Source organism: Orcinus orca, chromosome 15 (genome assembly GCF_937001465.1).
Source record: "Orcinus orca chromosome 15, mOrcOrc1.1, whole genome shotgun sequence".
NCBI classification, from domain to species: domain Eukaryota; kingdom Metazoa; phylum Chordata; class Mammalia; order Artiodactyla; family Delphinidae; genus Orcinus; species Orcinus orca.
In genome coordinates this window covers 73,270,196-73,292,381 of record NC_064573.1, presented here as the reverse complement: position 1 = coordinate 73,292,381, position 22,186 = coordinate 73,270,196, and the positions used below count along the sequence as shown (strand labels likewise).

The 22,186-nt window shown below is 51.0% G+C and overlaps 1 protein-coding gene across 1 annotated transcript in view; it reads right to left on the bottom strand.

Moving 5' to 3' along the window:
- Nucleotides 1-22,186, bottom strand: part of GCN1 (GCN1 activator of EIF2AK4) — a 56,839-nt gene that overhangs the window by 16,520 nt on the left and 18,133 nt on the right. The window contains exons 16-38 of the mRNA XM_004281430.3: nucleotides 20,897-20,989; nucleotides 18,782-18,857; nucleotides 18,471-18,630; nucleotides 17,253-17,442; nucleotides 17,037-17,161; nucleotides 16,094-16,272; nucleotides 15,389-15,482; nucleotides 14,104-14,217; nucleotides 13,791-13,989; nucleotides 12,438-12,593; nucleotides 11,788-11,969; nucleotides 10,456-10,536; nucleotides 9,979-10,122; nucleotides 8,915-9,042; nucleotides 8,556-8,745; nucleotides 8,293-8,363; nucleotides 7,462-7,627; nucleotides 6,916-7,110; nucleotides 5,592-5,838; nucleotides 5,052-5,173; nucleotides 4,625-4,739; nucleotides 3,340-3,519; nucleotides 795-1,015 (exon numbers count right to left, since the gene is read on the bottom strand). Coding sequence (XP_004281478.1) covers nucleotides 795-1,015; nucleotides 3,340-3,519; nucleotides 4,625-4,739; nucleotides 5,052-5,173; nucleotides 5,592-5,838; nucleotides 6,916-7,110; nucleotides 7,462-7,627; nucleotides 8,293-8,363; nucleotides 8,556-8,745; nucleotides 8,915-9,042; nucleotides 9,979-10,122; nucleotides 10,456-10,536; nucleotides 11,788-11,969; nucleotides 12,438-12,593; nucleotides 13,791-13,989; nucleotides 14,104-14,217; nucleotides 15,389-15,482; nucleotides 16,094-16,272; nucleotides 17,037-17,161; nucleotides 17,253-17,442; nucleotides 18,471-18,630; nucleotides 18,782-18,857; nucleotides 20,897-20,989 — 3,428 coding nt within the window. The remainder of the gene's footprint in view (nucleotides 1-794; nucleotides 1,016-3,339; nucleotides 3,520-4,624; nucleotides 4,740-5,051; nucleotides 5,174-5,591; nucleotides 5,839-6,915; nucleotides 7,111-7,461; nucleotides 7,628-8,292; nucleotides 8,364-8,555; nucleotides 8,746-8,914; nucleotides 9,043-9,978; nucleotides 10,123-10,455; nucleotides 10,537-11,787; nucleotides 11,970-12,437; nucleotides 12,594-13,790; nucleotides 13,990-14,103; nucleotides 14,218-15,388; nucleotides 15,483-16,093; nucleotides 16,273-17,036; nucleotides 17,162-17,252; nucleotides 17,443-18,470; nucleotides 18,631-18,781; nucleotides 18,858-20,896; nucleotides 20,990-22,186) is intronic.

The following is a 22,186-nucleotide window of genomic DNA, read 5'->3' as shown; positions in this document are numbered from 1 at the left end:
GGCCTCTCCCATTGCGGAGCACAGGCTCCGGATGCGCAGGCTCAGCGGCCATGGTTCACGGGCCCACCCGCTCCGCGGCATGTGGGATCTTCCCGGACCGGGGCACGAACCCGTGTCCCCTGCATCGGCAGGCGGACTCTCAACCACTACGCCACCAGGGAAGCCCGGAAATATCATTTTTTTACATGTAATTTAAAAACATTAACAATAATTATTTTAGCTTTTGGAGGGCTATGGATAAAATTTTTTGGTTTTCCAACTATCCCAAATTTCCTAGGATTGACTAACTTTCCCACTTTATCTCTTGTGCCCATAGCCTCAGCAAGCAAAGCAGAGCTGTGGTAGTGAGATCACACATCCAAGCCCCTAGGAGCAAGTAAACAAACAAAGTCAATCTCCCAAACTAGCTAATTTCCTCTGAGAGGCTTACAGAAGCAAATGCTTTCAACAAGAAAACACGACAAGCAGTCAAAGCAGCAGCCGGTTTCCCAACACTCCTGAAAGGTCGTCAAAGGCAAGGCTGGACCTTTCCTCCCTGTCAATCTATAAAAGGAGCCCAGTGGGACAGGCCTCACCTGGGGTCTGAGTTAGTAAGGACTTGTATCGCTATGTTCTGGAAGATGCCCAGAGAGCCTAGATTTCTACCCTCCACCCCCAAATGGTCCATTTCTCCCCACAAATATAATCAGGGGCCAAATGCTCATAGCTCTCCTGTGTCTACTGTCAGTAGGGACTCTGTGCCCTAAACCAGCATCCATTAGTCTGTCCTGTACGAGCCCCAGATAGGCTGATACCTTCTGGTCTGTCAGGGAGTACATGTTGCCAATGATCTGGGCTGCCATCTTCCGTGTGTCCGTGGAACGGTCCTGGAAGGCTCTCTGGACAATGGGCATGATGAGGGCCAGGGACGGGGCATCAATGAAGTGGACAAACTTGGTATCCAGCAAGGTCTGCAAGCACTTCTGGGTCTTCCGAGAGGGGTCCGTCAGGGCATCCAGCAGGACTGGGGCAATGGCTGCATGTCCAAACAAGAGAGAGCCTGCTTTGTACAAGTCTATGGTGTGGCAAATCTGCTGGATCCCCAGCACTAGAGGGAGCCAAAAGAGAAGGGAGTCCAAGGTCACCCCTCCCTAGAGCCCCGCGAATCGCCAACTGAGGAAGCCAGCCTGTCTGCAAAGAGCAACTCTATTCTTGCTCCCCAAGAGGAAGTGGTGTGGGGACAGCAGCCATCACCCCTTTGCACTGCACAGTTGTGGTCTGGTGGGGCACCTGTGGGCTAGCTTCAATGGCACTGAGCTGCAGCCTCAGTGCTGGGCCTCCGTGGGAGAGCTACTTGGACAACATGGATCTTATTCTGGAAGCAGCAACCCAAAGTGGTCTTGCGAAAAAACTGTTTGGAGACACCAAAGGCCCCTGAACCAGTGGTGGGAGTGAAGCACACAATACTCAGAGCAGCTAAGCCCAGGTACAACAAGCTCTCAAAAGTTCAGCACCATCAGCCCAGCAGAAGGAATTCCAAGAGGAATACCTGGCTTATCTTTTCCACAAACCCAGGGAATTCAACAACTACAAAGACACATGCTGGTCAAGACTTTTAAGGGAATTCCCTGGCAGTCCAGTGGTTAGGACTTGGTGCTTTCACTGCCAGGACCCATGTTCAATCCCTGGTCAGGCGACTAAGATCACGCAAGCCAAGCACGCAGACCAAAAAAAACAACAACAGAAAACAACAACAACAAAAAACTAATAACTCAGTTAAAAAATGGGCAAAGGATTTGAACAGACAGTTTTCCAAAGAAGATATGCAAATGAAAAATAAGCACATGAAAACATGTTCCACATCATTAGTCATTAGGGAAATGCAAATCAAAACCACAATGAAATGCCACTTCACACCCACGAGGATGACTGTAACCAAAAAGACAGACAATAACAGAGGTGGCAACTGGAACTCGCATACACTGCTGCCGGGAATGTCAAATGGTACAGCCGCGTGGGGTAACAGTCTAGCACTTCCTCAAAAAGGTAAACAGTTACCACATGACCCAGCGATTCCATTCCTAGGTATCTAACCAAGAGAACTGAAATCATGCCTACAGGGAAAAAAAAAAAAACCTTGGATACAGACGTTCATAGCAATATTAACAGCCAAAAAGTGGAAACGACCCAAACATCTACCAATTGATGAATGGATAAACAAAATGTGGTATACTCATTCATTGGAATACATTATTGGGCCATAAAAGGAAAGAAGTACTGATACATGCTACAGTGTGGATGAACCTTGAAAACATAATGCTAAATGCAAGAAGCTAGACATAAAAGGCCACACACTGTATGATGCCATTTACATGAAGTGTCCAGAATAGGCAAACTCAGAGACAGAAAATAGATTAGTGGTTGTCAGAGGCTAGAGGTAGGAGGGGAAATGAGGAGTGAATGCTAATGGGTGGGTGTGGGGTTCCTTTCTGAGATGATGAAAATGCCCCGGAACTAAACAGCAGTGATACTTACATAATTTTGTGAAAATGCTAAAAACCACTAAGTTGTACATTTTTGAGAAGTGAATTTTACATTATACAAACTAGGCAATTAAAAAAAAAAAAAGGCCCCAGGCTGGATTCTGAAAATGAAGGCATTCATTTGATAGAGATGAGACTATTCTGGGCCTTAGAAATCCCCAGGGGTGTTGGACATTGTAAACAACAACAAAATCCACATCTACCTATTCATCCCTTAAAAAACAAAAACAAAAACCCATCATTTTCTGAATGAAAACGAGTCTGGAAATACTCAGGCTGAAAGGCACTGAATGGGTACCGATGTTCTATGCTGAAGCTTAAAAATTAACAAGTACAGTACTGGTCAAGGTAGCTGGCTGGGGTTTGTTTCTAGAAATCAATCTTTCCCTAATTACTCAAGAAATAACCACAGTAAAAAGTAAGCTCCCTAACCTTCCCTCTATCACAGGCCTCCTGGAATGAGAGAGAATAGAAAAGTTCCCCAAAACCTAACACTTTGGATGATGCAGATGTGGTCCAGAGCTTGTCATTTATCTGTTGACCTCAAGGCTCCCTTAGAGTCAAGCTATTTCTGGGCCAACAACTCAGTTTCCCTACCTGAGCAGTCAATGACTGCTCCAGACCAACAGGAAAACAGACCACTTCCAAACTACTTTCCACTTATTATCGTAGGAAAAGGGCTCCCCCAAATTTAGAGGTTACCTCAATGTGAACATATCTGTCCTCAGAGGGCCTAAGCTGAATGGGTGCATGTTCCCTGCAGTGTCCAGGGATAGGAGGAGGAACCGGGGCCAGTGCCCTCGTGGGAGAGGCGTACCCAGGATCTCCGGGTTCCTGATGACGGAGCCAATTTGCCTGAGCGCCTGCTGTCCGGCCTTCTGCACTTTGACGTGGGAGTCGGTGAGCACCTCTGTGAGCTTGGGCACGATGTTGGGTAGGCAGGACGACAGCTGCTTAGGAGCACAGTACGCCATCGCCCCAAGCAATTCCACCGACCCTGCAGACGGCAGACACACGCCCAGCATGAAATCACTGAGCACAGGTTGGCAAGTCGCCTGGGCTGGCTGCCCGGGCAAGGGACACACGGCCTGCTCCTCTGCAGACTGCTCCAGCAGTCCCGGGAAGAGGGCACAGGGCCGGGCTCCAGCCAAGCGAGCAAAATGCTCCTGAGGCCTGCTGAGCCTGGGCAAGAGGCTGGGCAGTATTGGGGAGAGTGGCCAGACCTGGCTTAGAGCTGACAGTGATCCAAGGTCAATTCACTGAATTTCTCTGGCCTCAGTCTCCTCATCCACAAATGAGGAGACTGATTAAGATTGTGATTTTTCAAGATGTAGGGGGAAGCCTGAAGGACTGAGGAGGAAGCCCCAATGCTGACCCTCCCCAAACCTGAGCAACTCTGTTTTACAAATTAGGATTCCAAATAAGATTACATTTTTTAAAAAGGGGTTTCGGGACTTCCCTGGTGGCACAGTGGTTAAGAATCTGCCTGCCAACGCAGGGGACACGGGTTCAACCCCTGGTCCGGGAAGGTCCCACATGCCGCAGAGCAACTAAGCCCGCCCCGTGTGCCATGACTACTGAGCCTGCGCTCTAGAGCCCGCGAGCCACAACTACTGAGCCCGCGTGCCACAACTACTGAAGCCCATGCACCTAGAGCCCGTGCTCCACAACAAGAGGAGCCACTGCGTGAGAAGCCCACGCACTGCAATGAAGAATAGCCCCCGCTTGCCGCAACTAGAGAAAGCCCACGCGCAGCAACAAAGACCCAACACCACCAAAAATAAAATAAAAATTGATTCATTTAAAAAAAAAAAAAAAAAGGCGGTTTAATGGGGTGGGGAGAAAGGCTTTAAAATCACAGACCTAGCCACAGACAAGCCTTAAAGCTCTGCGATTTCCTGACTTAGGTCTGTGGCTCCTGTGAGAGGCCTGTTCTTTGCAAGAAAGCAACAAACTAATAAAGGAATGAGCTGCCTAACCAGAGTCTTGGCCTCATCCCTGGGCTGGGGAGCACACACAGCACGAGAGCTGTGGCTCTGGACCCCTGTAAGGGCAGTTTTCAGAACAGGAAGTTGAGGGAGGGAGGGAGGGAGTGGCCTTACCGGCTTTGGTCCTCCAGGATTCCTCCTCCAGGGCAGCCAATAAGGAGGGGAGCACCAGCTTCACCCCATGAGCACTCAGGTTGCTCATCACAGCCTTGGCACAGTCATCTGCAGCCTCAAGGGAGGAGAAAAGATGTTCAGGGGCCTCCTCGGCTACGCAAGGGTCAAGGCCTGATGCTGGTCCGAGGGTTCTCCTGGTGACCAACGCTCACTGGGGGGGTCTACTGCGTCAGACCCTGTGCCCAGGCCCGCAGAGACAGCTGAGCAGGAGAAACATGGTTTCTCACCTCACAGGGCTTCAGTACTTCACTGGGAACCAGAGGAGTCCGTACCAGTAACCAGTGTCCAAGATGCGGGCAGAGGGCTTGCCAGCAGCAGGGGCCTCGAACCACTGCCAGCCATTCCCAAGTGCAGCCTCAGGACTTACCTCACGCACGTACTGGTTCCCATCCCCGAAGCACAGCAGCAGATGGGGCAGCACATGAACCACGTACGGCTCGAAGAGCTTCCCCAGCATGGTGCAGAGCATCTCAAAGGCAAAGAGCGCTCCTGGGGGAGAAGGCAGGACGGCTGGGAACAGGATGTCCTCTCGGGGCAGCCACAGGACAAGCTCCCCACCACCTCCTCACCCTCTGGAAACACTCAGGGCAGCTGTGGGACTAAAGTGGCTGCCCCGTGAGGGAGCAGCCCCTCTGCCTCCCCTGAGCAGAAAGGAGGTGAGAACAGGGAGCACTAACAGCTAGAATGGCAAGTCTCTCTCAGCTGAGGGTGTTGCTGAGTTAGAAAAAAGGGAAGTCCGGGCCGCATCAGCAAGGATGGGATGGAATGGCTCACAGACAGGTGCCCCCCCTGCAGCACACACACAAACGCCAGCCTTCAGCAGGGGAGGAAAAGCCAGATTCCCTCCTCTGGCAGCCATGGGGACTGACCTCCCACGCTGGGCGGCACCGAGCTTGGAGACACTCACCCTCTCGGCGGCGGAAGTTCTTCTTGTCCTGGATGGCATCAGTCAGCGCAGCCATCATCTCCTGCTGCTTCAGCGACAGGATGCCCAGGCCCTTTACCAGGCCCGCCAGCCCGTAAGCAGCCCCTTTGCGCTCAGCGTACTTGTCTGACTCCAGTAGCTGCTGCATCAGCCTCTGGATCATCCCTCCAGCGTCCTCCTTGATGGCGGGGACGAGGGGCGGCAAGCAGCTGGCCACGGATTCCTGGACCTGGGGGAGGGACCCGCCGCGTCAGTGCTGCAGCTCAACCACAGCCAGGCCCTGGCAGCCGATGCAGTCTTCTGCAGCACCTCACCCCTAGACGTCCCCCAGCCCCATCTCAGCCACCGCCTGTCAGACCACACAGAGCATCGGAAAGGCAGATGGCGGTACAAGCTCATGCCTGACCCGCATTCCGTCAGGGTGCACGCTACATCTGTTAGCCAGGAGAGCATCAGCCATTACGGTGCTATTTCTGGTCTGAAGAGAGAACCTAGGCCTGGGCAGGTGGGGTAAAACCTCAGGAAGATTAAACCCACTCACAGAGGAAGATCCAGAGAGAAGCATGCTACTGTGCCTCCTTAAAAACAACCCAAGTCTCTCAGTTTTCAAATTTGTCAGTCAGGGAAATGGGGCTGGGCCTTACAGGGCCAGGTCCAAATCAAGCAGTCCCAAAAGATGCTGTCAATCGTCTTCCAGCCACAGCTCATGAAGCCCGACCAGGGCAGCGAGGCAGTCTGCAGCCAGGGGCCTGGGCAGGAAGCTTGGGAGGCCAGGTACTCTGACAGACTATTTGACCACAATTCAGTAAACCTGTGGTTTTCAACTGTGCCTTTGAGGAGGACACTCTGGGTTGTCCGAAATGCAAATAACAGAAAATACAGGTAAATGTGTTTTTTAAATAAGAGAAAAAAAAAATCCTTTGCACTGTGGCTTGGAGGCTGCATCACAAGGCCCCCAAAACATATAACTAACACAGGGAGAGGATCAGGAAAAGGCTAACACAACAAGAACGATTCATTTTTTTTTTTAAACCTCTGTATCCCCAGGGACAGGTTTACTCTAAATGCAAAAAATGACTCTTAGAAAATGAGTAGAAAAAAATGAAAACATCTAAGAGGTCTACTAGAACAAAGTAACAAACTAACTCCCCCTCCAGAGGTGAGTATTCCTGACTATAAACCAGGCTGTCCCGAGACGAGACGACTCCTCGCAGAGAACTGGGCCTTCTGCACCCTGATACCCAACTCTGTCCCTAGCGTCCCACTGCCCACCCACAGTTGGGGCCCCAGGCCAGGGGGCAGGTACCTGTTGGGAGGGGGTGGAGAGAGCGGCGATGAGCTTGGCGACAATAGGCTTCACTTTGGGGTCGCTCTTTTCCAGGTGCTTGGCTAGAGAGCCCATCAGGACCACCACGCTCTGCCGCACAGCGTCATAGCTGGCATCATTGGGTGCATTCTTCAGGAACTCCTCAAACACTGGCAGCAGCGAGTTGACGTTCTCCTGGAAAGCCAAGAGCTCCTGGAGCCTCACATCAGCCCATAGGCTGTGCCTGGGGATGACGGTCTCTGCCCCAGGACCAAGCCCAAGTCTGGCTCTGGGACAGGCATCCTAACAAGCTAGCCAGCAGTGCCAGCGGGTTTCCCAGTTTTCTGGCAGGACTGCAGCAGACTTACAAGAATTTAACACCCTTTTGGGGGGGTCTTTATGACTCAAAAGAAATACAAATGGAATTTTCCACGGGGGCTAGTGCCCTGCCAGGATTTCGAGCACTCAGCATCCCTGTGGCACCACTGCTCAGCCCACCTTGGCCCAGCCTTCTCCCCACCTCCTCAGCTAGCTGAAATCTTTTACCTTCCCATGCGTGTTGAGCGTCTCAAGGGCTGCATCTAACATGCACTTCCGGACATCTGGGTTTCGGTCGTTGAGGGCATCAGGGACAAAAAATTGAAAGAGTGGCTTCACCTGAGAACTGTCCAAACACTGGGAGAGCTTGTTCAGGGCCAAAGCCAAGCCACACCTAGGAAAGAAGGGGGAGCATGTCAGGGGGGCAGGGGCAAGGGCAAGCCAGAGGCCTCCTCCCCTGCTGGTGGCACCTATCCCAGTATGTCACTAGGAGAGTGAGCCTGCCAACAGCAAACACTGCTTCAGGGGCAGAGCACAACACAGAGCCCAATGCCCTGTGCTTACCCACTGCTGTGCCCACTGGTGTGGCAACGGCCCACTTGTAAAACAGAGACCTCCTATCTGTCCAGAGTTTACCTCCTACAGGGTGACCTTGGGGAGGGGACCAGCTCTGCCTCTGTTTCCCCATGTGTGAGTGCATCGCCTACCCCTCTCCCTCCAGGGGAGGAGGAAAGGGAGGTGAAGGAACCAGATGTGAAGGCATTCAGAAGTGGACATACTCTACAAAGGCTAAGTACTATTATTCTTTCAGCTACAGCAGTAAGGAGGGGCCCAGGGACCTCTACAGAAACAGAGTCCCTCGGAGGAAAGGAGAAACATGTCGTCTAGCTAGCCAGGAAGAGCCAGAACTTGAACTCAGGTCTCTGACTCAGAGGGAGGTCTTGCTGTTTCCCTCCGCTGATCCATTATCCCATGCTGCCTCTTCACAGCACCCAGCCCAGCCAACCTGCCACACCTCAGAAAGCACTGAGTGGTACAAGGCTGAAGCAACTGTTATACCTGGCTTCCCACTGATCTGGAGGAGATTCTGAGATAACTCGTCCCAAAGCATCCAGCACCGGGGGCGGCCGCTGCAACAGACAGGTTGATCAATGCACTGCAGTGCTCTCTCCAATAAAGCCAATGACCCAGGTGAGACGGGAGATTAGGCACAAGCCACCCTGAGCCACAGTATGGCTCCTGTTTGGAGCAGGTGGGAGGTTGAAAATGGTCCAACCCACCCTTACACACCCAGACTGCATCGCGGTGCACAGACGACTCACATAGAGCTTCTCTTGGTAAATCTCCATAAGCCTGCCCATAACCTCCGCCGCCTGCCGCTGGTAACGCGCCACTGCTTGGGAGAGGGCTTCGGCCCCAGCCTGCCTCACAGCTGCCTCGTGATAGATGACGTCGTCGATGAGCAAGGAGCAGAGGTCTGGCTGCAGATCTAGGCCCATGGTTGACCAGAGCCTGTAGCAGACCAAAGGCGGAGCTGGTCAGACAAGGATCTGCACCACGGGCCCTGCCAAACCCGACCACCCAACCCTTTTTCCCTCTGTAGGCTGAGCACGCTGGGTCCAGTTATTTCATGAGGGGAAAGAGAACAGAGCAGGAAAACCAGCCTTCCGACGGCTCTCACCTCTCTGCCAGCTTCCGGATCTCCTCCTCCTTGTCAAACTTGACCACCCAGAGCCTCCGCAGAAGGTTCAGGCCATTCTTCTCATCAGTATCAGGCGCTGGCAATACCATGTGGAGTTCCAACAGCCCCTGAGAGGGGGTGGGACCACACCGTGTGAGGCATGACCTTTGGGAAGAGCCTCTGACCTGTCCGCCACCACCCTGCCTCCCGCTAGGGCTGAACCGTCCAAGACGTAGCCACTAGCCGCACGTGGGTCTCCACAGTGAAATCATTTAAAACGAACTCTAACTTTTTCAGCTGCACCAGCCACATTTCAAGTGCTCAACAGCCATATGCTGGCTGGTGGCTACCACACTGGACAGCACAGATGTATATTTCCAGCCCTGCAGAACATTCCACTGGACAGCACTGGTTTGGGAATGCCATGAGTCAGTTCAGCTCATTAGCTGCTCTTCAAAGAGCTTTTCTTTCATGAAATGATGGCATATAGCGGTAGAATCTTTTCTAACATAAAATTTTAAAATTTAACTCTAAACACGCAAGTCAGACAAAACCTCAGAAAAAGGACATTCCCTTTGTTTTAGGAACTATCTGCCACATTGCCATTGTTTTTCACATTTTTACCAAGGACCAGTGCAAACTCTGTCACAGAGCAATAGCAGGAGCCTGCAGTCTGGCATCTGGGAATCAATGTCTCATATTCCAAGGGGATCCTTTAGCTTTGGGTCCCAAAGCACCAAGAGAAAGCAAGTATAAGGTAGTAGGTTGAAGAAATGAACCAATCCTGTGAGTTATATCTGTCTATAAAAGTACCAAGATCCACATTCCGTTTTAGAAATTAGGTGAAGTCTTCCGAGGTGAAGAAAAAAATAGGCAGTGATACATGACAACTGCTTAGCTGTTCCAATTCCTAGAATGACCCCAAACCACACTCTGTGACCTCTTCTCTTTGCCTCCAGGACACGCTGGTGCATATGTGCGGCATCTCCCATCAGGGCAGCTCGAACAGGGACGCTGAGGGACAAGGGATGCCAAGGTAGCCTCAAGAGGGAGTGGGCACGCACCCGGAGCGCAGTGTCCCGCACACTAGCACAGGGGGACAGCAAGGCGCAGAGCAGCACGTCCACCTCCTCCTGCTCTGCAAAGGCACAGCCATCCTCGCCACTGCTGCTGGCACACAGGGTGGTCAGGGCGTCTGAAGCCAGAACCTGAGGAAGACATCCATCCGCTGGGCTCAGTTCCCTAATTTTTTTTTCCTACTATGGGGCCAGGCAGGGGAGCCAGGTGATGGGCTGAGGAGCCCAGGGAGGAATCTGAACTGAGAACGCCCACCCCACAGCCGTACTAGGGCTCAGACCCCAGCGCCAGGCCAAGGCCAGTGGCAGGACCCAAGCAAAACCCCTCACCAGCTGAGAACAGTCAGGCTGGCTCTCAAAAGCAGCCCTTCTGCCCAAGGCCAGAACTGAGGGCTGAGAGAACTAGATCCTGAGGTTGGGGTCATGAACTGAGTCACAGCAAAAGCCAACTGGGAACCAGATCACCTGCAGTTGGGGAGAGCGTGTGCCGATCACCCAAGTCAGAAGGCGCAGCATGGCCACACGAGGCAGCAACTCTGGGCCATTCTAAGAGAGAACAGAAGGTAAGTCAGGGTGAAGCTCCAGGGAAGGTCTGTAACCAAGTCCGGTGGCACATGAAGCAGCACCCTCTCACCCACAGGGGAACATTCTGGGTCATACTGCTGACTCCACTGTAGAAACCCTGTCAGGTTTACAACTCAATCCACAGGAGCCAACCCCAGTCAACCAGATCTTCAGGGACTAAAAATAAATAAACTCTTAACCTTGGTTGAAACTCACAGAATATGAAATACAGGTGGCCCATAAACATATGAAGAGATACTGAACTTTACAAGTAAAGTAAAAAAATGTGAAATAAAACATTACACCATTCTTTCACCCATCGTTGGCAAGATTACCACTACGTGAGGTTGTATTAGGATTGGAGAAAAGAAAACACTCAGTGAGGATATAGCTCAGAACATGTCACAGAACCTAACAATTCCATGCCCAAGAATCTGTCCTATAGAAATGTTCACACAGTGTGCAAGGGACATAAATGTACAAGGGGGCACACCACAGCGATGTTCAAAATATGGAAACGTTAGAAACAACCTTAAAATATCAATCAGCAAGTAAAAAGTTAACTAAACCATGGTGAACCCACAGCATAGAACCCCACGCAGCCTGTGAAATTAGATCCATGTGACGTGGATCACATGGATCCGGACACCGGAGGAGACCCACAGAATATCGTCCCATGAAAGAAGCAGTGCAATCCATTTTTGCTTTACTGTGTTTGTGGGTATGAGTTTTGAATGTGCTTAAAAAAAAAAAAGTCCACAAGGGTATAGGCCAAACTGTTAGCAAGTTACCTCTAGGGAGTGGCATTTCTCTTTTTGCTTCTGTACTGTTGGAATTTTACACATGCATTACGTTGGCAAATTTTTAGAACATAATCTATTAAAAAGAAAACTCCTCAATGAATGAGCTCCAGTCTCACAATCATAAGCAAGTCAAAGGGAGAGAGAGTGATCAGAACTATCTTCTGAGTTAGAAACAAAACAATAAATTAATACAAAATCCTTCAATTTCTTTGGGTCAGAAACTATCAGACACAAGAGACCCATAAGCTTCTGTGAGGTCTTGACAACCACACTGAATAGAACATTTGGGTTCTCCTCACCAATGGTTGCTGCTATAGGTATATGTATATGCTGCACGACCTCCCCCCCAGAATTGTTCATGGGAAGCGTCAGAAGCCCCTGCCTCCCCAACGCCCTCAAACCGAGAGGGAGCCGAGCTCCCCGGGCCAACCTCGTCCACACGCCCTGGCGGGCTGCTGGGTGAGGCCCTCAGCTGGGCGTGGACGGTGAGGATCTGAAGAATCTGGGCCACGCGCTCCTCCTCCTCCTTGCTGTGGTGGGGCATCTCGGTCAGCACCATCTTCAGAAACGGGAAGACTAAGGAGAAGGCTGGTGCGGACAGGGGCGCGGCGTCTGTGAGAGCAAGAAGCAGATGGATCCTGTAGGTTGGGCAGGACCCCGAGCACGGCTGCCTCCGTGTCCATCCTCAGGGCAAGTGGGTGGGGGGAAGGCTGGAGGCCCTGACACCCTGAAGCATGTGGCATGACAAGAGGGATGACAGGCAGTAGCCCAGTTCTAAAGCCAATCCTGCTCCTACCCCAGACACTGCCCAGTTCCACAATGTGAGAGTTAAAACAGACAAGTAGCTTCCAATGGCAAGAACTAAACCCTCAGTGGGGGTCACAGTGACTCAGAATACCAGGGACCAGACTCAAAAATCGTCCATCCCCCCTTTTTCAGATGAGGAAATCAAGGCCAGGGAGGGAAGAGACTCACTGGAGGCTACAGCCTCAGAGAGCCCCGGGGTACGGAGCGCCATAGCTCGTGCAATCCCTGCACGGTTCACACTGCCTCGTGCCCTTTGTCCGTCCTGTCCCTTACCTGGTTCTCCCTTGCCTGCCCTGCTGGTGATGGTGTGACTGTGCAGCAGGGTCACCGCCCTCTTCACGGCCACCGACAGCTCTTCCTGGCACCATGACTTATCCAGGGCACATTCTGGCTTCAGCAGGCGCAGAGTCACGTGGCTCACCAAAGTTCCTGTGTCCAAGAGAAGGGACCCAGCAGGGGATGACCCTCGCAAAGACACAGAATCTGGCCCAGGTGCAAACCAGGGACCCAGGGCAGAGATGCCATGTCCCTCTGACTTAATAGTAATCAATTCTGCTCTGCCTAAGTATCCTCAACCTAATTTTCATTTCATCTCCAGGACAGTGCCAAAGGGTAGGCAGGCCGGCAAGGAGATACCCTTCTGACACTAAGGAATTAAAAGTGCGCTGAGAGGAGGCATAAGCCACCCAAGGGTTATTCAGTTGGGAGTTATTCAGCTCTATCCATGTGGTCCTCCCACCTTCCATGCAACAGCACAGCTAGCCAGGTAATACTTCCGGCAGGTTCTATGTGTACTGCCTGACTCCAGCCTCACCCTGAAGGGAACATACCCCTCAGGCTCAAGGTATGTTCACCCTCAAGGTCATTAAACAACCCATAAAGCGAGGCCTCCACAATTCCCAGCCACCCCACTTGGTCTTTGTTTCTCCACAGCCAACAGAAAGCTAAAGGCCACAGAGACCTCTGGTCATCCACATGTGGCTGCTCAGGAGCTCTGGGCTACACAGACAGGCCACGTGGCACCAAACCATCCCACTGCCACTGAATTTCAAACTGCTACAGGGCTTCCCTGGTGGCGCAGTGGTTAAAAATCCTCCTGCCAATGCAGGGGACAGGGGTTCGAGCCCTGGTCTAGGGAGATCCCACATGCCGCGGAGCAAATAAGCCCATGCGCCACAACTACTGAAGCCCGCGCGTCTGGAGCCCTTGCTCTGCAACAAGAGAAAACACTACAATGAGAAGCCTGCGCACCACAAAGAAGAGTAGACCCCACTTGCCACAACTAGAGAAAGCCCGCGCACAGCAACGAAGACCCAACGCAGCCAAAAATAAATAAATAAATAAGATAAATTTATTAAAAAAAAAAACACTGCTACAGAAAGATCACCGACTAGCATCTAAAAGTTGGCCCTCAGAATGAAGACTCAGCAGACATAAAATGGGAGAGAGGAGGCGGCACTGTGTGCTCCCAAGGATACGCTGCTTGAGATGCCTGAGGCTGTATCCATAGGAAAACAAGTCAGTAGCCTAGGTCACTGCGTGCCTCCCCACGAGCACTCGGGGGCATCTCTGTCCACCCCCATCCTGCCCCGGGGTCATGCCCACAGCCAGCCAACGAGGACTAACCCAAAGTCTTGAGCCTAGGGGTCATGACACAGGCAGCTAAGGACAGGAAAGGGTTCTTGATCCTGGGAGCAGCGAGGGGAGATTTCAACAAGGGCAGGAAAGAGTCGACCAGGACAGGGATGTACTGGGTCAGGCCGGACGGGTTCTTGGCCAGGATGGTGTCCAGCAGTCCTAGCGCCGCCTCCAGCTCATTGTCCAGCTGTAAGCAGAGTCACCCCAGAAGGCCAGTCAGCGGGGCCCTGCCCCAGGACAGCGAGGAGCAGGCAACCCAACACTCTCGTGGCACAGGCGTGTGGTGGCAGCGACTGCTTACCTCCTGCAGCCGCCTCCGGATCTGCGCCTCCTTGTCTAGCTGGGCCTGCAGCATCTCCTTCTGTTTGCTGGTCAGCTGCACCTCCTCTTTTATGCCTTTCTTCTTCTTTATCTCCTGAAGGGAACAAGCAAAGCAAATCCATCTCCAGGGAAGGGAACTCCCTCCCTCCCACCAAGCAGGGCACGCTCAGCTCCCCAGTCAGCACCAGGACAGTTCTATGTCTGTGACCTGGCCCCCCAACCTGCCATGTGGCCTCCCCTACTCCCACAAGTCCACAGCCACCTGGTTTCTACAGAACAGAGAGAGCAGTAGAGAGGGGATTTCTTGCTGGATTCTCTACTAACAAACACAAGAAGGGCCTTTATACGTTAGAGAAAAGAAAAGTCCCTCCAGGTGCTAAAAAGGGTATTCTGGTAGCCATGCAGCTTCAGCCTCCCCTCCTGCCAGCCCGCCCTACAGACACTGTCTTCCAGTATAAGCTAAAGTCCTGCAAAGACCGAGAGCACTCATTCATTTGATAAGTCTTTACTTAGCACCTACATGGTGCCAGGCACTGTTCTAGATGCTGGGGAGACCATGAGAACAAGACCAAGTCTCTATCCTCACAGAGCTGACAATCTAGTGGGTGCAGGTAGACCACGAACAGGGAAACAGATACATAAACAAGGTGACTTCAGATCATGACCTATGTTATGAAAGGAATAAATATGATGCATAGCAAATGAGAAGAGGCGCGGGGTCTACTCTGGATAGGGTGGGCAGAGGGGTCACCTCTCCGCGAAGGGGATATGTGGGCAGAGACGTGAAAGACAAGAAGAACCCAGCCTTGTAAAGACTGAGGGAGGACAAAAAACAAAAAACCGAGGGAGGAGCAAACAAAGGCTCTGAGACAGGAAAGAGCCCTGTGTGCTTTGCTCCTGTCAGAACCAGTTCTGTCACTGCCGAATAGAGCGATAAACCACGATGCCCCAGCGGCTACACTGTGCCAGGCCCTATGCCTACTATCAAGAGGACAGATAGGTCCCGGCCTTCCAGGAGCTGCGGGGACAGGCATGGAATCAAGCAACACCACTTAGCAGAGGAAATACATGAACTACTGCCAGCAGAGAGAAAAATTTGTTTTCCTTGAGTTGGGCGTAGAGAAAGCTACCTGAGAAAGGGCAGATAAAGAGTGTGGCAGGAGGACCCAGGATCAGTGGGGAGGTCGGAGGAGTGTGCCATGGGTCAGGATGACCCAAGAGACCCGCCTGAGGCCACCCCGTGTGTGAGGCCTCCATGTACCCACCTCCTTCAGCTCCAGCTCGATGATCTGCTCCTTGAAGGAGTAAGCTTTGTTCTCTCGCTTCATGTTGGCCTTTTTTATGCTGTCCTGCTGGGCACTGAAACACCAGAGCAGGTGATCAGCCAGGTTCAAAACAGTCACCAGGCCCTTCAGCCTCCCACCAGCCATAAAACCCCAGCTAGTTTTTAAGTCATATGCACCAGGAAAGTGCTGGATACTCTACATGCTCTTGTATCCCAGGCCTAAGTACTGTGCCTAGAACACAGCAAGCACTCCTCCAATCAACAGATAGATTGTTTCATTTACTCCTCACAAGACCCTACAAAGGACACATAGTCTCCATCTGACAGGCACTTCTCTGGTGGTCCAGTGGTTAAGAATCCACCTTCCAATGCAGGGGACGCAAATTCAATCCCTGGTTGAGGAACTAAGATCTCACATGCCACGGGGCAACTGAGCCCAAGCACCACAACTACTGAGCCCGCAAGCTCTAGAGCCCACGTGCCACAGCTAGAGAGAAGCCCGTGCGTGGCAACCAAGAGGGCGTGTGCCGCAGGGAAAGATCCCGCATGCTGCCACGAAAGATCCCGCGTGCTGCAACTAAGACCCGACGCAGCCAAATAAATTAATTAATTTTTAAAAAAAAGGAAAGAGAAAAAAAAGAAAACTAAGGCTTGGGGGCTATTGAGCCCATGAGTGGGGGCTCACCTCTGGATGATGGATTTGTCATACAGCTCCCCGGCAGGGGTCTGCATAATAGCAAACTCCTCCCGTGTCACCTGGCACAGCGCTGGGTTCTGCACAGAAGCGGTGATGGTGCTGATGAGCTGAGGGAGGACCCGGTCTGGGGACAGGATGGAGAGGGAGCCCATGGCATTCATGGAAGACTGCCAGACAAACACAGACATGGTCAGTGAGCGCCACAGCTGGCACTGGAGAGGGGTTCTGCCAGGCCTAAATGCCCCAGGCAATGGCTCCCCTTCTTCTTGCCACTGCCTGCTCTTTCTGAGCACTGCCTACTGGAGTGGACAAGCACAGTGTGTGCCTGCCTTCTCAGCGAGCTGTACCTACCTGGTACTAGCACCCTGATTTGGGGGACACATTCCTCTCCCAATCTCAATCTCCGTGGTTCAGGTGGAGCTGACCCCACCCTCTCCAGAGGTGGGCACGTGACCCAGACCAGGATGGGCCTCAGGATAAGCACAAGACCCAAGTCAGGTCAAGCAGGGCAGTAAGACCCCATGCCAGCTGAAATGACTGGAAAACGCAAGCTTTTCCCACTGGAGCTGATGGGGGACAAGAAGCCTGGAATAGCTATCCTGCTACTAAAAAGGGGAGACTGAGAATGGAGCCCATACCGTGGAAAGCAGAGATGGGACACAGATGGCTGAGACAGAGAGATGGACAGAGAGCAAGAGATACACCACCTACAAGGTCCTGAAGACACCTGAGTCCCTGTCCAGTCACATCCTGGGTCTTACCAGTTAGATGAGGAAACAAGCAAGTTCCCTCTTGTGTTCAAACTAGTTTGCACTTTCTGCCACATGAAACCCAAGGGTTCAACCCATTTTTCATCACACCTTCACCTGTTTCTCTGAATCTCCCGTCTGGACGCTGACCTGAGACCAAAACCAGCTCACACGCCACTTACCTGGTTCAGGGGGCTCTGTGTGGTGATCCTGGGAATGATCTGATCCAGGTGCCTAGTAATGAAGGCTTCCGGATCGATCTTCATCCTGGCAAGAAGTGCTGGCCACAGGCCAGATTGCACAGCCACTGAAGGGAAGGGGAGCTCTTTGAGGCCTTCTGCCCGGCCTGCTCCTACAACACAGTCCCCGCCCCTCCAATACCCGCCCCAGGCACGCACCTAAGGACGGGTGGTGGGAGATGATCAGCATCTCCTGGGCCAGCTGTTCTGTGTTGGTGACATCACCTTCCAGCCCTGGCACCCCAGAGATGATGCACAGAGCCTCCTGCAGGACCCGCGGAGGCACGTAGGCCTTGCCCGCCTCAGTCACCTCCCCAGCATCGGTCACAAGAGCCTCTAAGGGCAGCACCTGTGGGGAGACAACACATGAGCCCCACTGCTCAGAGCCCCGTGCAGGCCTGGCACACAGGAGATGAAGATGCCAGGGAGGCAGCTGCCTCTCATTCATGTTGTTCTCTGGGCTCCCTGCTGGTGTGGATACTGACACCCAGTGCCCGGCACTGGGACCCACAGGTTATGAGATGGGCCTGGAAGGAAGCACCTAAAACAGCCCACAGGGGGAAAGAAGGCAACAGACACTGGTCCAGGGGACCTACCCTGAGACTGCAAGTCTGTCACTGGCCCACATCCCTCAAGCAGGCTTAGGGAAGGAGGGAAGCAGTGAAACAGGTCACAAAGAGCACTGAAACTAGGAGCCGGGTCTTGCGGGTCAACTCCCAGTTCTGCCACCCACTGTCTGGGGGACCCTGAGCAAGTCATTTCAGCTACCGGAACCCTGGACAACTCATACAAAATAAGCATAGTAAGCCTGTCAGCCTTTTAAAGGCATTGTGAAAAACTGAAAGGGACAATGGGTAGAAAACACTTTAAAAATTATAAAGTGCTTTAAAAATGAAGTGTTTTTCGGGCTTCCCTAGTGGCGCAGTGGTTGAGAGTCCGCCTGCCGATGCAGGGGACGCGGGCTCGTGCCCCGGTCCGGGAGGATCCCACATGACGCGGAGCGGCTGGGCCCGTGAGCCATGGCCGCTGGGCCTACGCGTCCGGAGCCTGTGCTCCACAACAGGAGAGGCCACAGCAGTGAGAGGTCCTCATACCGCAAGGAAAAAAAAAAAAAAAAGAAGTGTTTTTCCATTACTCAAGAATAAAAAGGTTGAGCTACATGTCATAAAACATGGGAAGAAAGAAAAGCATCTGAAAAGGAAAAGGAATTATATGAAACAAGGTGTTACCCAAACTCCAGGGCAGAAGATTCTGGCATCACACAGAGTCTGAGTGAGTGAGAACAGCCCAGGAGCAGTCTAGTTAAAATCCCACAGCATAAGCAGGGTCAGCTAAGGGGGTCTGAGAGCCCCAGTTCTGCAGCCCAGATGCCCTGACCTTGTGAGAACTGAGGACAGTCTTCAGCTCCTCCAGGAGTCCGTAGGCCAGCTTGAAGCCCCCGAGAGCAGAGAGCAGCTTCCGAACCGTCTGCTGGGCCTGCCTGCGCACGTGCCAGGTGCGGCTCAGGAGCACCGCCACCAGAGCCCGGTGGTACTGCCTGCAGCAGAGGGACAGGGCGTCCTGGGGTAAGGCCAGGTGTGGGGCTCTCCACAGCCAGCCTTCCACCCCTCACACACCGCCACGTCTCAGGCTCCTGTCAGGGTTTGTGTCATTTGGCCAAAGGGGAAAAGTAAACGAGCCCCACGTACTGAACTTTGTTGCCTGTGAGTCTGTGCGGATGGTCAAGGAAGAGTCTCTCTGTCAGATGCAGCACGGTACAGAGGGCTGGCGGGGGGGACAGAAACAGCACAAGTGTTTTTAAAATAGAGAACACATCCAGAAAGAACTGGGAAGAGCTGGAAAATGAACACCAAAATGTAAAGGGAAAGTTACAGTTCACTAGAATTTTTTTTAAGTTTTTATTTTATATTGGAGTATAGCTGATTAACAATGTTGTGTTAGTTTCAGGTGTACAGCAAAGTGATTCAGTTATACATATACATGTATCTAATGAATTTTCTTTTTTGCTAACTACACACGTGTATTTTTTTAACATCTTTATTGGAGTATAATTTCTTTACAATGGTGCACTAGTTTCTGCTTTATAACAAAGTGAATCAGCTGTACATATATATATATATCCCCGTATCTCCTCCCTCTTGTGTCTCCTCCCACACTCCCTATCCCACTGCTCTAGGTGGTCACAAAGCACCAAGCTGATCTCCCTGTGCTATGCGGCTGCCTCCCACTAGCTATCTATTTTACATTTGGTAGTGTATATTAAGTCCATGCCACTCTCTCACTTTGTCCCAGCTTACCCTTCCCCCTCCCCACTTCCTCAAGTCCATTCTCTACATCTGCGCCTTTATTCTTGTCCTGCCCCTAGGTTCTTCAGAACCTTTTTTTTTTTTTTTACATTCCATATATATGTGTTAGCATACGGTATTTGTTTTTCTCTGCCTGACTTACTTTACTCCGTATGACAGACTCTAAGTCCATCCACCTCACTACAAATAACTCAATTTCGTTTCTGGTTATGGCTGAGTAACATTCCATTGTATATAATGTGCCACATCTTCTTTATCCATTCATCTGTCGATGGACACTTAGGTTGCTTCCATGTCCTGGCTATTGTAAACAGAGCTGCAATGAACATTGTGGTACATGACTCTTTTTGAATTATGGTTTTCTCAGGGTATATGCCCAGTAGGGGGATTGCTGGGTCGTGTGGTAGTTCTATTTTTAGTTTTTTAAGGAACCTCCATATTGTTCTCCATAGGCACACGTGTATTTTGGAACAAGCAAAAGTATATTCAATATCCTGTGATAAACCATAACAGAATATGAAAAAGAATGTATATATACGTGTAACTGAATCACTTTGCTGTACAGTAGAAATTAACACATTGTAAATCCAACTATACTTCAATAAAATAGTTTTTTTAATTACTATGCAGTTCTAAAAAAGAATGAGAGTGCTCATCATATACTGACGTGAAATTATTTCCAAATCTAGACAGCACAATGCATACAGTAGGAATATTAACACTTGTGTAAAAAAGGCAGAGAACTGATACATAAGGTTATTTATTGGTATAAATATAAAATATCAAAGATACACAAGAAGCTGATAAAATTGGTTCTCCATGGCCAGGGACACTGTGTGGCTAGAGATCAAAGCAAGGGTATAACTTTCAGTGTAGACTCTCTTGGGTCTTTTTTTTTTTTTTGTATTATGTGAATATATCTTCTATTCAAAAATTAGCTAAACATTTTTTAAACATCAGGAAGTGACTAACAGTTGTAGCTCATTAAGAGAATGTTGTGATTTGTCAGTCAAAAGGCTTTTCCAATCACCAATTAGCGGCAAATACTTCTAAGGCAACCTAGAATTTTAAACATACGTTTAAAGATCAACTGTTCCTTCTCTGCCAAGATAGAAACCAGTAGTTCTTCTATCTCCTGGTGTGGGTGGAGCCAGCCACACTTCGCCAGAGCTTCTCAGCTGCCTCTCAGTGCACGAAAACCTCTACGACAGCACCAATTACCCAGTCAACTATAATTACACCTAATATCACAGCTCCACAACTATTAGAGTGCTGTCTCCACAAATCTCCCACTTCTCTCCCATTTCCCTAGCCTTCCACATCCCACAGGAGTACATTCATTCCCACAAAAGCTGAGCTGTTGGCCAGATCACTCTGCTCCAGGTTTTTGCTGAGCTGTCTGGTCAAAACAACAGGCAGTCAGGGAAGGATCCTCTCTGAAGACCCACCAGAGACTCAGCCCCAAACTCGACTTCAACTAAGGGGGTAGTGACTCACCATCCTCTGAAGCCATGAGCAGGAATTTGTCAGAAGTGAAAACCTGCTTCTTCTCATCCAAAATTAGCTGCCAGAAACTGCTCAGTTTGGCCTCTGCAAGAAACAAAAGGTCACTCTACCACACAGCCCCCCACATGCCAGGGCTAGTCCCCGCCATGCTGAAGCTGCGGGGGCTGGCTTTGCTGACAGACTCTCCACTGTTGCAGCAGGCAGGAGTTCTCCCTCAGCGGGGGCGGGTCACTCCCAGGCTCACTGTCCTCCGGTTCCGAGAACTAACCGGTTCTTCTGGTGGCATTGCCTATATGAAAAGCTTTGGTGGTTCTCTGCAGCCCACAGGAGCCCAGATGAGCTGCTTCCCACCTGGAATTCCCACCTGTTCCAGGTGCCAGGCTGAACTACTTGAGGTCCACATGTGGTGCTTTCCTGCCCTTCCCTCATTTGAACTCACACTGGGCCAGCTAGTGAAAACCCTTCTAGCCCTCAGGGCCCTAGTTCAAATGCTCCCTCCTTCATGAAGCTTTTCCTGACACCCAACCCCTAAACTAAAAGAAATCCCTCCTTCAAAACTGCTCTTATGCCACATTTTGCCTTAAACAACAGATAACTTTTGCATATCCTCTCTCCCAGTAGAGTAAAGCAGCTTAAAATTTGCTGAAACAGGGTCATGTTCTGCCTCCTCGCCACAGAAGTAGCCGAGTGCCTTGGTATATAGTCAGATGGCACACAATAATATATATGAAAAGAGCTGAACTCCATTTCTAACCACAGGAAGAAGTTCAGCTATGTCCCCATGCAGAGTAGGATGCAGACTAAATAAGCACAGAATACCGTGTAGCCACAAAAAAAGGAAAGCTCTTTTTGTTGTACTGATTTTGGAATCTTTTCCAAGATGTGTTCAGTACGCAATATGGCATGTATAGTATGTCACCCAGCATGTTTCGGCAATTACACATTGATCACTCTAGACACGAAACTGGATAATACTATCCAAGGAGGGAAACTTAGTGGCTGGAAGACAGGATGGCTAAGGGGAAGCTTTTAATGTTATACCCTATAAACGTATAACCAATTAAAAGCAACATCCCACTTATCTGCAGGGATGAGCCTCAGTGTTGCACTGTGCAGCGGGAGTGCAGCCAGGGGACTCTGTCACTGTCCTCCTTTGCCCTGTTGCTCCAATGCTCCAGGACAGGGGCTTGTAGATAAAATTCATCCCTGCAGGTGACAAGTGGCCCTACGACTGCCCAGTGTGGTAAGTGGCCAAGCTAATCCTGTAAAATCCTAAATATC